Below are 13,544 nucleotides of genomic sequence, written 5' to 3'. Positions count from 1 at the left end.
ACATATATATGTGTACGTGAAAGAAAAAAAAGAAAGAAAAAGAAAGAGAATTATCTGTGAATTATTATATATTCCCCTCCATCTGTATCCACAATTCATTGTCCACGGTGAAGTGAAGAATAAGAACATTATACATTAATACTCAGACAGTTGTGTATACCTGAAAGTCAAAAGAAGGAAAAACAAGAGAAGTCTTGAAAAACGTAGTGCTGGTCGTCTCTTTTTTTAGTTTTGTGTATGTGTTTTCCCTCTCTTTTTCTTGTTCTTATCGCCCCTCACTCCAATCAATTCCGTGTGACCACAAAATACAAAACTGTATATATATATATATATATATATATATATATATATATATATGTTTTTTTCTTCGTGATACTTTCTGATTATTTTATTTATTTCTGATTGTCCTTTCTAATTGCATCTCTCTCTCTCTCTGTATCTATGTGTGTGTTTGTCGGGAAGATAGTGGACCGATGTCTGAAGCATTTTTAGCAGTTGGTGGTGTTTTGTGTGGTTGCCAGGCTAATGTATTTCTACTAGAACTTATTACTGTTGGATCCCCAAACACTTTGTACTTCTTGACATTTATGCAATACGTTGTTGTTGCGGTACTATCTTTACCTTTTGTATTTTCTTTCCGTATCGTGCGAGAGGAACGTCGATGGATTTCTGTAAGTTTACGCCCCATGCGTATTTCACTATTGCACAAGTCAGTACTTGCGGCCGCCGCATGGCTCATGTCAGTGAGTAGCAATATGGTATTTGGTTTACATATATCTGTTCCACTCCATGCGACGTTTCGTTCTTCTTCACTGCTTTTGAACATGCTAACGGGCTATATTTTTTTGGGGAAGTACTACACGCTTCCACAAATACTGTGCGCTTTAGTCATATGTGGAGGTCTTATTGCTCTTACCGTGGAAAAGTCACGGAACTTGCAAGACACTGCAAATGCTACTATTACTACTACTACTACTACTACTATAACAAAGGCGACACTTACGGCCGAAGAACATTTTTGGTGGATATGTGGTCTGGTGATTCTGACGGGAACAACTTTTTTATCAACTGGTCTGGGAATATTCCAGGAATATATGTACGAGACTGCCAGACGCAAGGAGAAGGATAATCAGATTAGCGGTGATATATCGATGACAAGAATTAAAAAAATTGCATCATCGTCATCAATATCATCATCATCTTCTTCTTCTTCTTCACTACTTAAACCTACATCTCCCCCTATGTGGGCGGAAGCACTTTTTTTTTCTCATGTCTTGGCTATTCCACTCTTTTTTTCTCAACCAGGACGTTTGGTTGGAGAATTTGCGTCCATATCTCCTGGATATTTTATTCATTTTTTCTTTAATGCCGTTACACAGTTTATTTGTGTGTTGGGTGTCTATGTATTGAACGATAAAACCTCGGCATTTACGTTGATTCTCATACTCACGCTGCGTAAATTATTTACTTTTGTAATATCAGTTGTCTACTTTGGTCATTACAGACATTTTAGTATTATTGAATGGGCTGCAATGATTTTTGCTTTAATGGCCGGTGCATTATACCCATTATTACCAAAAAGTCATGCAAATTCATTAACTGGACCTGGAGCTCCCCTTAAAAAAAATGCTTGAGAAGAAAGAGGATTGAAAGTGGTAAGGAGAATAAAAATTTGATAATAATAGATAAAATAAAAAAGGTTTTACTGTTGGGTATATATATATGCATATATAGATTTTTATATAACTTTTCGGTTGTGCCGCCACCACCGCTGTCCTCTCCTTTTGTCCTTAGTGTATACCAAGTGTAAAGATAAAGGTGGGTAGATCTGCAAATTGGCTTTGTGTGCCTGTCTGAATAGAAATAATGTCCACGTTGATGTACACAAAGGCCCCTCTGGCCGATGACCGCGAGGCGCACGGCAACCAACACGCCATCGACACCACAGAGGCGATGCTGCGGCTCGTGGAGGAACAGTTGCTGCGAATGCCAACACCCCCGTGTGGGTCGGGCCGCATGCAACACAATCTTTCACATCTTCTGGAGATGAATGAGCGTGAGCAGTTTAGGCTAAAGACGTCAATTACCCTTGGGGAGTCTCGTCTGCGGGCTGTTCAGAAACAGATAGCCGCGGTGAAGGCATCTATAACACTTCTCAACGATAAGTTGAATCGCACCTAGTTCTAAAGTAAGTAAAAAAATAATAAATGGACCTCATCAAGTAGGATTAATAAGATAAAAAGTTTTTGTATATTAAGTGTTAACGGTAGATATAATGCGACGTGTAAAGTACTGTTTTGTTGAACCAATTTTCTTCTTTGGTCGAACATAAACAAGGGTTAACGCTATAAGTGATAAGAAAGAAAAGAGTGACATAAATATTAAATGACACTTGAAGCAGGGGGATATCATCTAGTGATGAAGTACCAAATCGTATATAATTGTATCAATAATATATATATATATATATATATATATATAATAATAATAATAATAATAATAATAATAATAATAATAATAATAATAATAATGGTGATTTTGCCATTTTTTTTTCTCTCTCTCTCTCTCAGTTTCTCACTTTCTTACTCACTCTTTTTTTTGTCCCTCTATTCGTCCCTTTTACGAGCGAAAGAAGAGGTGCATGTGTTTATTAAAAATAATCTATTTTTATTCATATATATATATATATATATATATATATATATATATATATTGACTTCATTTCTCTCTGTACTTGGCTCTAGAGGGCGGTGGTTGGTGGTTTTGTTACCGAAAAACACTGTAGACGAAATCTGAGTAAATATTTCAATAGTAGGATATAAAGTATATATGATAGCGCTTGATTCGACTGCGGAGTCGCTGCAGCGGGACCCCCAGTATCTTCTGAAGTTGTATCACAAAGTTTTACAATGTATTGTAAAATGTGATCCCTCTTCATTTATCCGAACTCTTTCACCTGCATTTGTGCAGACAGATTCAAAATATCGTGTGCGTACTCGTGTACAACCTACTGAGCCATGGCTTCTTAAGGGGATTTTACGACAAATAGTTGCTGCCAATGTTGTGAGTGACAGAGAACTTTTAATACTTCTTGCTTTACTTCCTCTTGAGGAATACAAAGAGCCCAAGAAGGGTGGTGAAACTATTGATATTTGTATAAGTCCAGTAACAGTTCTATACTGTCTTAGAAATTTGTGTCCTATGAGAGTTTCTTTGTTGCGTGAAGTACTTCGCACTATTGAAAAAAAAACTCCACGTTCACATCCTTCTAACTCTGTTTATGGTACAACGTTGTTAGCAAAATTAAGAGATGAAAAAGGTACATCTTGTGTCTTCGAAACTGATCCCCTAATTGATTTCCTTACAGAAACGTACAATCTTACTATCTCTGAATCACTCTTTTTGATCGATTATTGCTCTACTGGTAGTGGTCCTACATCTGATACAATACTTCTTGATGGAGCATACCTTTATGCGCTTTTGTATCAACACCCGTTGCCTGCTGATGTACACTTTCCAATTTTGATGTCTATATTCACTGAAGCTGTTGGAGATCCTAATAGAGCTGCACATTCTGGTACACTTGCACTTCTTGAAGAGTTGCATAAAGTAGAATTAGAACGATGTAGTGATAAAATTTGCCAAGATAAAATTGACGATTTTATCGATATTGGAGAGGAATTGGCTAATAGTTGCCTCACAGCTAAATCATTTGAAAATCTTTGTAAGGGCCTACGTGTTGGTTTATCGACTAATGAAGTTTGTCAACTTTTTCAATACTTGCGATTGGAAGGAACACGAGAAGTAATTTCTGTTCGTATTCTTATGAGAGAGTTTGTGCGTCACTTTTCTCCAGCAGGTGAATCTCTATTTGGTATAGTAGAAGAGGCAACAAGGCGTTACATTGTAAAGTCTGGTGGTATGTTGGCACTCCCACGTTTGCATCTTTCGTTGCCTGATGGTATTCTTCCTATTACAACCTTTATTTCAGCATTGCGTGAGGCAGGTGTGCCAGATGTCGTTAGTGATGTGGAGCTAGAGTGGTTAAGATTTAAGGCTAGAGATCGAATTCATCTAATAATCCTTCTTTGCGGCAGGTTTCCTAACAATCGTGAAGCATTAGTTAGACAACTTTTTGATCAGATAAAGGACCTTGAAAGTAGCACAAGAAAATTAGAGGGTGTTAACGTTGAACACGTTCTCTCACTGTTCCATCCCGAGAATGCAAAAGACGCTCTTATGGGAAGTGAAGAAGAATGGCGGTATGTAATGTCTTGCTGTTTTTCTGAGAGTACATGCAATACGTTAACCGTTGATCGGTTTATCTACTTCTGGGCCGCCATTTCCGCGGCGTGTAGCGATGACTCAGTCTTCACAATGATCCTCTGGCGTTGCTTCAACATGCACGCAAAGCGCTGAGATCTATCGATGAGTACGAACATGTAGAGAAAAAAAGGGAAAATAAAAAAATTGTGGAAGTGTGACGAATTTTTTTTTGTTTTTTTTTTTTTTTTTTTTTGATGACTATGTTCTTCACAAGCAGCAAACAAATCTTTCACATTTCCCTTCTGCGCTACCCTGTGCAGTTTTACCATCAATCTTTTTGTCACATTGTTTTTATTTTTTGTATTTTGATTTTTATTTTTTTCCTTTTTCCTTGGTGACAATTTCGAGTCAGTTAAGTTGTATGTCTGGGATTTTCATGACTTTATATATATATATATATATATATATATATATATATATATATATATATATATGTTTTTTTCGTCCCTTCCTAGTTGGTCTAAATTTAGTGTGTCTGTGTGAGTAATATATAAATATAAATATATATATATATGGTTATAGGACCATCATGTTGGAAACTATTTTGCTTGTTCCCTTTGGAGTTGCGCTGTGGTCTCTTTCAAAAAAGCAGGCCAGACAACAAGAGATTATTGGTGCTCTGGAAGCTGCAATTCTTAGCCAACGAGAGGAACTGAATCAACTCTTGCAGACAAGCGATAACATAGGCTCTTCACGGCTGGCTGCGTACTCAGTACTGACAGCAGCTAGTATTTATGGCTTTTTACTACTAGCCAGACGGGCGTCAATATCTGTTGCTCGTGAGTCACCGCCATCAACGTATATCCCATCTCTTGCACGTCATGAAGGAGAAGAGTGTGTGGTGTGCATGAATTTCAAACGAGATACCTTGTTTGAACCATGTCGCCATTTATGTGTCTGCTGGACGTGTTCAGAAGGTATGTGTTACTGTCCAATTTGTAGGCAAGAAACAGTGAGACGACAGTTTACTTTTATTCCCTAGATATCTTAACGTTTGGTATATCTTGACGGTTAATGGGGTTTCTCTTTGAAATCCCAGTTTTATTTAGTCTTGCTGTTTTTTTTTGTTTTGCTGACTTTTTCCTCATGTCTTTTTTTTTTGCTTTCGGTGTCTTTTTACTAGTGTTATCTGAATTTGATGTTTTTTTTTTTTTGATTATGATTATAATTGTAATTTCTTTTCTTTTTTTTCGTCCTGTACGTTTTGTTTCTTTATTTTATTTTGTGTGTGTGTGGGTTTCTCCCTTATAAAACAATTCTTTACGTGAAAATAAATACCAACACAACAATAAAAGCGGTTTTGATTTAACAGAAAAGGGGGTGTGGGGTGGCAGAAGTGTCTTGTTTATGCTTCATTTTACACTTATTGTGCGACAGAGAGATGCATTGGCGTTGGCGGCGGACACCGATACCTGTAGTGCAGAGCTAGAGCAGTGTAAAGTAGTGGCAAAGACACTACTGCGAAAGTTAGCTATAGAGTACAGTAATCCTTCGACTAACTTACCACCACTTCTCACGATTGTATGGAAAAATTATGTATATCACGTTCTCTCCGAGTCAGGTGTTTCCTTCCTCACTATGTGTGACACCGCCACTCCGGCTGGAGTTGCCTTTGCGTTCTTGGAAGATGTGGCGCGGGAGTTCCTGCAGCAGTACGGGCCTCAGGTGGAATCGGCCACGCGGCCCTACTGCTTTATTAAATTTGACTTGTATCTTCAACGTATCAAAAAAGTATTTTCAACCTCCAATTCTTCACGAAGTATGAACATGCTTGGGGTGGGAAGGCAGCCCCCTGTACGGCGAACCTTTGAAGAAATTATGACAGGCGCCGAATCGAAGATGGGAGGATTAGCATCCTCAAGGAGTATAGTTGATGGTAGATCCGATTCAATGCGGTGTACACTTCTTGTTGCTCCTCTCATTGGTGTAACGGTACTTGTGTTGCTTGGCATATTCTACTTGGTTACTTTGAATTAAGAAGGCAACTTAAAAATGTTGTGCGTATAGGAGTTACAGGGCCGCTATATCGCATAAGCGAATTATAGTGGCAAATTAACCTTTGAGTGTCGGCACGATATTTTAGGCCGATCTGACATTTGAAAATATTGCATTCAGTGTCTGTTTGTGTGTGTGTGTGTGTGTTTGTATGTGTACGTGGTCTGAAAATTTCTCATATCCGCGAAGTAAGCTCTAGTGGCACATTGTAACAAGAGTTAGGTTCTCTTTCTTACTGCCTTTTTTTTCTTGTTTCTTGTTAGATGTTTTTTTATGTTTTCTTTATCCTTTTTTGGGTTCTATCATGCCTCTTTGTTTCTTTTTCCTTTTTTTTTATTTTTTGCTCTGGAATGCTTGGAGACTGAAGTTGTTGTTTCATCTTTATGGGTCGAAGAATCCAGGTGGCTGTGCGGCTCCGACCTGGGAAACGTGGTCAGTCGTGTGTGAGCATTGAGGGTGAGCGGGAAAAGAATGTGGTGGTATCAGATCTTTCTGGAAGACACGCAAACAGTATCCCCCGTAGATTCCGTGTTGATGAAGTTGTAACGGAAGATTGTAGCAATGAAGAGCTATTTCGTAGTCTTGTAATGGAACGTGTTATTTCATCTGTAGAGCAACCTGATACATCGTGTTTTTTAGCCTATGGACACACAAGTAGTGGTAAGACCCATACAATTGCTGGTTCTAATCAAGAACCAGGACTCTTGTCCTTTTCAGCAAAGGCAGTTCTAGACACTTATGGTATAGCTGAAGTTGCAATGCTAGAAGTTTATGGCGAAACTGTTCATGACCTTTTAGCGCAAGGTGAAAGACGTTTAATACGCCGTCGCTCAAGTCCTGATGGAACAATAATTGTAGTAGAAGATTTAACAACATGTTCACTTTCTAGCATGGAAGAGTGGGAAGCTGTTTCAAGGTTTGGAATGCAGACAAGAAGAATGTCTCCCACAGAGCGTAATCCACGTAGTAGTCGTAGTCATGCTATTTTTACTATTAAAAGTCGTGGTCTACGTCTTTGTCTAGTTGACTTGGCAGGGAGTGAGAGGCAGACGACTTACTCTCCCCAGTTAAATAGAGAGAGTATTGCCATTAATAAATCACTTTCTCGTCTTAGCACAGTACTGGAAGCTCTTAGTGTTAAACGAGTAAAGGCAGATGGTACTACTTCTTATGTTAACTTTCGGGATACAACTTTAACTGTTTTACTACAACGATACCTTTCAGGAGCCTCAATGACTGTCTTTCTGGCTTGCATTCATCCAGACACAGAGTATTTTCAGGAAACGATGAGCACGATGCGGTATACACAACGTCTTAAACGTATTAAAACTAAAGCTGCACCAAGAAATCCAAGCCAGGATATGAGTTTATTTCGATCAGGAGAAAGTCAAGATCTACTAGCGGAATTGATGTTATTACGTAAAATAGTAGAAGGACAAAAACAAGAGCAGCAACAGCGGCAGAATAATTTCAACACTGGACTTGGTAATACACAGAGAGAAGAAATTGATCACAATCCACACTTGGGACATTTAATTTCAGCTCCACCATCATCTCATGAAGATGTTGCTAAAACTAATACTTTAACTGCTGAAAACCGTAAACTTCTTTTACGATCTAAAGACACAAAACGGGTTGCTGGTTGGCTTCTTAGTAGAATTCTTGGTGAACTTCCTGAACTTTCTGTCGGTTTTGATGACTATTTTGATCCTTATCTCCCTCCAGAGGTACAAGTAGTGGGTTATGTTTCTGTTATGGCCTGTCTAGCTCCACGTAATGTTAATGAGGCTGTAGATACTTTGGCTTTTTTAGATGTTGGTGATATTGCCATGGGTTTGTCAATGCTTGATGCTGGGATTCCCGCATGTGTAGGACTTCACCGACTTCATTGCGGAAATACTTACTCATGGGAGGCACATGAATATGATGATAATAACAAGGTTTTTGTACTAGCCTTTTTTGAAATTACCAGTCATCTGGTAGAGGAAATGGACGACGCATGCGATGCGTTTGATTGCTGTGGGGGTCTTTTAACACTTGAACCACTTTTACCTGTAGCGATTGTGCTTTGCACCCCATTTGATGCATCTGATGAGTTAAAGGAGAACATACTGCGGAACCTTGTTACACTTCAAGGTGAACAAGATAGTGTGATGGAGACTGCTACGCTGGGTTCACCAATGAAGTCACTATCTATTGTAAAAGGTGCCAGTCTATTTCACTCTGTAAACGAACTTAACACAGTTGCACTGCGAGAGAGTTCTTACTCTTTTCAAGGCCATGTCAAAAATGTTTCTTCTGAAAATACACCTAGCTCACCAACTGCACCGCTTGCGAATGAGATCGAGTGGCAGGCACGACATCAATCGCAACTGTGTTCACCATTTCAAGAACCAACGTCTGTAAATTCAGGAGAAGAAGTCCGCAGAGATTGTCAAGAAGGTTCTACAAAATATCATTTTCGTGCACTTTTGATTGCATCATCATCATCATCATCATCATCATCATCATTGTCATTATCAATTGATGTCAAGAGAAATAGGTCAGTGGCATCATATGATAGGGAAGTTAAAATATATGAAGAAAAAGAAGATGAAAGGAAAAGTGAAGAAAAAAAAAACGAAGAAGCACAAAATGAAGTTCTCTCAACTTGTGAAGGTCATCCGTATCAGAATGTTGTACTCTATTGCAACAGTAGTACAACTGATAGCATTGCCTCACGACATGGTACTCTAGATGAGACATCGGCTTCCCTAACAGATGTGTGCCTAGACATTAATGGTTCTGCTACGTCCGTGTTGAATCAAGAGTTAGTATTTCCTGATACAAATAGAGTGACAAGTGTTCAGTTTCCTCCCTTGAAAGTATTTGAACCCCATCAGAACAACAAAGATAACAATAAAAATAATAATAATCCAGACCCCTTGTGCGGTGAAGTTCCTCGTGTTTCTGTTGAAGTTCCGTTGGGGGTAGACAAGAGTAAAAAGAAGAAAAAAAATACTCATAGAAAGCGTGCACCGGTGATGCAAGGATGTCACAGTTGTACGGTACTATAGAAATGTGTGCAGAACTCAGTGCTTTGGCAATGAAGTTGTAAATAAGAGAAGTCCGTGCCATATGATGAAGTATTAGAATCTCATCTTTTTATTTTTATTTTTTTCTTTTTTTTTCATCTTGCTTCTTTTCCTTCTGTTTACTGATATTAGTGAACCTCACCATCATAAACGAAAAAGAAGGGTTTTTTTTTTTTTTTACATGTTTTGAGATATTCTTTTTTCGTTCCTTTTTTTTATTTTTCTTTTATTTTATTTTTTTCTGTCTATGCATTATGCTCCTTGTTACTAGGGAAAAGGAAGAAGTGTGGCTTGTGTTTTGGCAGATATATAATACCCAAACGTGAAGATAAATAAAGATGGCCACGAAAGATAAGAAGTCTTTTAAGAAGTTCGCTAAAAAACATCTGGCGACAGTGATTGAAAATCGCCGTAAAGGTGCCAAGGCGAAGAAGGAGAAATTGGAGCGTGTTGAGAAAAAAAAGGTTCGTGAAACAAAGGAGGCAGAGCGTGAGGAGCGAGAACATCAGGAGCAACTGGACAGACTAAAAGAAACAGATCCAGAATTTTACTCCTATCTGGAAGAAGAGGATCCTACACTTTTACAGTTTGGAAAAGAAGATATTGATATTGTTGGCGATGACGAGGGAAGTGACGCCGAAACAGAAGTGGACGATGAAGAGGAAATAAATGATGCTGATGAAGACGGTAATGATGCCAGTGGAGGCGACGCCAAGGAAACTGCAGCATTGCGAGTTACGCGTGAGGAACTCGATCGCTTAATTAAAGGAAAAAAAATTGAGGCTTGTATTGACATCTATGTAAGCGCCGTCCGTGAGTTGGGATATGCAGTTAAGGAGAACCCTAAAGCTAGTGCCACCCAAAAGTTTGAGGAACCCTCACTAGTAAAAGAATCTATGCTTCGTGTTGCGCGTTTTATTGGCTCAAACTTGAGTAGCGTTATCACTGGCAAAGGATCATTTAAGTCACACAAGACTCGTTTTCTCATGCGACGGCTTTTGCTTTCACTCATGGTTAGTGTGAATGAGAGTAATGCAGATGCTGTATTGACGGCAGGCCTACTCCATGCTTTGACCCCTTTTGTACCAGTACTTCACTACATGAAGGGAATAACAAAGGTTGTTCTCAAAACCGCTCTTTCTCTTTGTTCCGCAGATGAAGAGTCAGTACGAATTGCAGCATATGTTGTTGTTCGCGCTATTGCGACACGTGCCACAGGAACTCGATCTATGTATCAGTCTACTGCATTTAAGGGCATGTTTCTCACCCTTGTACGTACGGCACACAACTACAATATTCGAAATGCTCCCTTGATAGCTTTTCTTATGAACTGTGTTGTGGATCTTTATGGTACAGATATGGAAGCCGCATATCAACATACCTTTGTATACTTGCGTCAGCTAGCTATTTATCTTCGTGCCGCCCTACAACAGCAGACGCAAAGCAATGTACGAGCTGTAGTAAACTGGCAATATCTTAACGCACTACGCACGTGGGGGGCCGTGGTTTCCAAATACTCTGAAGCGGCACAGTTAGGACCCTTGATTCACCCGGTGGTTCAAATTTCAACTGGCCTTATGGATTTATTCTCTTCTCCACGTATGTTCCCTATGCACTTGCAGATTATTGAAGTTCTCAATCACATTTCCATTCGTGCAGATGGTGTTTTTATTCCTGTAGCACCCTATCTGCTTCGTATTCTGACTTCACCTAGTCTTACTCTGGATCATCATTCGAATGGATCATCTGAGAAGGTTGACTCTGTGGATCTGCGTTTTACGATTCGTGTGAAAAGGTCTCAAGCGAGGATTTCAAGTTATCATCGAGATATGTGGAGCGAGTGTCTCTATCTTCTCACAGAGCACCTGGCAACACACAGTCACACCCTTGGCTTTCCAGAAGCTTTTTGGGCAGTTGAAGTAACACTTAAGCGGTTGCGTGGTGAAGTAAAGGTACCTAAAATCCACTCACAGTTAAGTACGCTACTCCGAAACATTCAAGTAACAAGTCAGCGAATCATAGCGCGTCGTGATCAGGCTGGTAATGGGCCATGCGATCTGGCAGGTATGAAACAATTGGAAGATGAGCTTAAAAATGCTGGTAATCCATTATCAACTTATCACCAAACTCTCCGTCAACAGCGTATGGAAGCCTTTGCCGCCAAACAAAGGAATTTGGATGGTGTGGGACGTGCCACACTGGAGGATACAGTGAAAAGAGAAAAAGACAAGAAGGACCGCAAACGTCCCAGACGTGGTGATGACGTGTAGTAAAAGAAAGGTAAATAACAGTGGAAAAAAAAAAGAAAAGAAAGACATGATCACACAAGCATACATACATTCATGCGTTTGTATCAATGTATGACTATGTGTGTATAAGAGAGAGAGAGAGGGAGAGAGAGAGAAAGTCAAATTAATGCCCCGTATAAAAAAAAAAAGATACACAAGTTTGAATCTGTATCACTAACATATTCTAATTTCTTCTTTTTTTTTCCTTTTTTTTTTTTACTTCATGAGCCTATCGATGCATTTGTTTCTTGTTCCTTTGCTGCATTTACTCTATATGTAATTAAAGAAATTTTCTTCTTTTTTCAGTTTTTTTTTTCGTTTTCCTCAGACTTTTATTATTTGCACGTGGTTTCGCAAATCTTTTTTTTTTATTTCTTGTGTGCTTGTTTGTTCGTGTATCCGTTCAATTAGTTGAGTAGGGAAAGGGATAATAGGATTCAAGCTTCTGGATGGATTCTTTGTACAACTGGAATGACTCCACAAAAATTGGTGTTGCTCTCACGGGACTGGGAGCATTCTTTACCTTTCTAGGCATCATTATGCTACTGGACAGTGTCCTTCTGACAATGGGAAATATTCTTTTTGTGGTAGGTGTTGCTTTAGTAATGGGTCCAAAGAGATTTAAGAGTTTTTTTGTTGCACGTCGTCGTGCCTCTGGGTGTTTTTTCGTGGGAATTCTTCTTATTATTGCGGGTTTTTGTTTTACAGGTCTTATTATTGAAGGATTTGGTGCGCTAAACCTCTTTGGCAACTTTTTTCCAATGATTGCCCGCGTGCTGGAATCGCTACCATTCTTAGGCCCTCTCATGCTCTCGGCACCAGTGCAGCGACTTCTCGCATGTCTTGGGCTGCATGGCCACCGCAGCAGAAATGTTTGACTTTTGAGGGTTGGTGAGGGGATACTCCTCTATATGACAGGTTTTGTTCAATGTAATAAAACAAAGAAAGAAGAAGAAGAAAGGAGAGGAATCTCTGTAATTTCATAAATGCTTTATAAATGGTAAAGGCTTTACATATTAATCTTCATGAATTATTCTGTATTTTTGTTTTTGGATTTCGTTTTGTGTGATTTTTTTTTTTGCCTTTGAAAGACCAAAGTTACTTGATAAGGAATGGAAGTCTTGATAGGTGAAAGAGCAGTATTGCTTACAACCCACAAGACTTATCGTGATGATGGTGAAGATAGTGTAAGAGCCGTTGCTGGTTATACTCCCTTTCGTACCTATGTGGACACCTGTACAAAGTCTGGACCAGTACCATCTGCCTTTTTGATACGAAACATACGACGAATAGCGCAACGAGTTGTTGGTGTAATCATGGATGTTGAGTGTGATACACAAAGTGGAAAAGTTGTACAAACAGTTGATCTTTGTGACTCTTCTCCTGTTATACTTTTACCTATTGCTACAGTGAATAACACAAGGTACGCTTTTCTTGTTCGTCAACGTCGTGTATCTGCTGGGTGTAAATACACACTAGAAGCCATGTGCGGAACGGAAACAGAAGATAATGCTTTTATAGGGCCTAATGACGAGCTTCTTTCGGCACTGGGTTTTGACCTTAAGCAGGTCTTTGCATTGAGTCCGTCCAGATATACATTGGGTAACGAGGGTACAGTACTGTACAAGGTGTGCTCTGTCAATGCAACATTGTCTCCTGAGACGCTTCAAGAGCTTCAAAGTGTTCCAGAAAATGTAGATACCTTATTAACTCCAGTGTCGTTAGAAGAGGTTTTGGGTAATGTGAATGATGCCAAGGCGAGCCTTGCTGCATCTTTGTTATTGTCACTTGTAGAATAGTGGGGTGGATTATTTTCTACACGTTATTGGCCTTGGTATGGGTATCCATGTAAATGCGAGTT

The 13,544-nt window shown here is 39.2% G+C and overlaps 9 protein-coding genes across 9 annotated transcripts; all 9 read left to right on the top strand.

Moving 5' to 3' along the window:
• Positions 1 to 473: 473 nt before the first annotated feature.
• LSM04_007651 (UAA transporter) lies at positions 474 to 1,634 on the top strand (the record flags this gene model as incomplete). The annotated part of the gene is made up of 1 exon (XM_067336936.1): positions 474 to 1,634. One exon carries the CDS (start codon positions 474 to 476, stop codon positions 1,632 to 1,634), a length of 1,161 nt encoding a protein of 386 aa, XP_067189927.1.
• Positions 1,635 to 1,866: 232 nt separating this feature from the next.
• On the top strand, positions 1,867 to 2,181 carry LSM04_009151 (uncharacterized protein; the record flags this gene model as incomplete). The annotated part of the gene is made up of 1 exon (XM_067336935.1): positions 1,867 to 2,181. The coding sequence occupies one exon, from the start codon at positions 1,867 to 1,869 to the stop codon at positions 2,179 to 2,181; it is 315 nt and encodes a 104-aa protein (XP_067189985.1).
• Positions 2,182 to 2,829: 648 nt separating this feature from the next.
• On the top strand, positions 2,830 to 4,419 carry LSM04_000717 (uncharacterized protein; the record flags this gene model as incomplete). The annotated part of the gene is made up of 1 exon (XM_067336934.1): positions 2,830 to 4,419. One exon carries the CDS (start codon positions 2,830 to 2,832, stop codon positions 4,417 to 4,419), a length of 1,590 nt encoding a protein of 529 aa, XP_067189582.1.
• Positions 4,420 to 4,855: 436 nt separating this feature from the next.
• LSM04_004169 (uncharacterized protein) lies at positions 4,856 to 5,308 on the top strand (the record flags this gene model as incomplete). Its single annotated transcript, XM_067336932.1, has 1 exon — positions 4,856 to 5,308. One exon carries the CDS (start codon positions 4,856 to 4,858, stop codon positions 5,306 to 5,308), a length of 453 nt encoding a protein of 150 aa, XP_067189766.1.
• A 365-nt stretch (positions 5,309 to 5,673) lies between these two features.
• Positions 5,674 to 6,303, top strand: LSM04_003673 (Longin domain; the record flags this gene model as incomplete). The annotated part of the gene is made up of 1 exon (XM_067336931.1): positions 5,674 to 6,303. One exon carries the CDS (start codon positions 5,674 to 5,676, stop codon positions 6,301 to 6,303), a length of 630 nt encoding a protein of 209 aa, XP_067189735.1.
• A 401-nt stretch (positions 6,304 to 6,704) lies between these two features.
• On the top strand, positions 6,705 to 9,377 carry LSM04_008593 (Kinesin motor domain; the record flags this gene model as incomplete). The annotated part of the gene is made up of 1 exon (XM_067336930.1): positions 6,705 to 9,377. The coding sequence occupies one exon, from the start codon at positions 6,705 to 6,707 to the stop codon at positions 9,375 to 9,377; it is 2,673 nt and encodes an 890-aa protein (XP_067189969.1).
• Positions 9,378 to 9,733: 356 nt separating this feature from the next.
• On the top strand, positions 9,734 to 11,665 carry LSM04_001280 (Nucleolar complex protein 2; the record flags this gene model as incomplete). Its single annotated transcript, XM_067336929.1, has 1 exon — positions 9,734 to 11,665. One exon carries the CDS (start codon positions 9,734 to 9,736, stop codon positions 11,663 to 11,665), a length of 1,932 nt encoding a protein of 643 aa, XP_067189612.1.
• Positions 11,666 to 12,132: 467 nt separating this feature from the next.
• Positions 12,133 to 12,561, top strand: LSM04_004736 (Vesicle transport protein; the record flags this gene model as incomplete). Its single annotated transcript, XM_067336928.1, has 1 exon — positions 12,133 to 12,561. The coding sequence occupies one exon, from the start codon at positions 12,133 to 12,135 to the stop codon at positions 12,559 to 12,561; it is 429 nt and encodes a 142-aa protein (XP_067189787.1).
• Positions 12,562 to 12,795: 234 nt separating this feature from the next.
• Positions 12,796 to 13,482, top strand: LSM04_007489 (uncharacterized protein; the record flags this gene model as incomplete). The annotated part of the gene is made up of 1 exon (XM_067336927.1): positions 12,796 to 13,482. One exon carries the CDS (start codon positions 12,796 to 12,798, stop codon positions 13,480 to 13,482), a length of 687 nt encoding a protein of 228 aa, XP_067189918.1.
• Between the last annotated feature and the right edge of the window lie 62 nt (positions 13,483 to 13,544).

This window comes from Trypanosoma melophagium (genome assembly GCF_022059095.1).
Source record: "Trypanosoma melophagium isolate St. Kilda chromosome Unknown ctg3segment0, whole genome shotgun sequence".
NCBI classification, from domain to species: domain Eukaryota; phylum Euglenozoa; class Kinetoplastea; order Trypanosomatida; family Trypanosomatidae; genus Trypanosoma; species Trypanosoma melophagium.
This window is presented reverse-complemented; position numbering and strand designations above follow the sequence as displayed.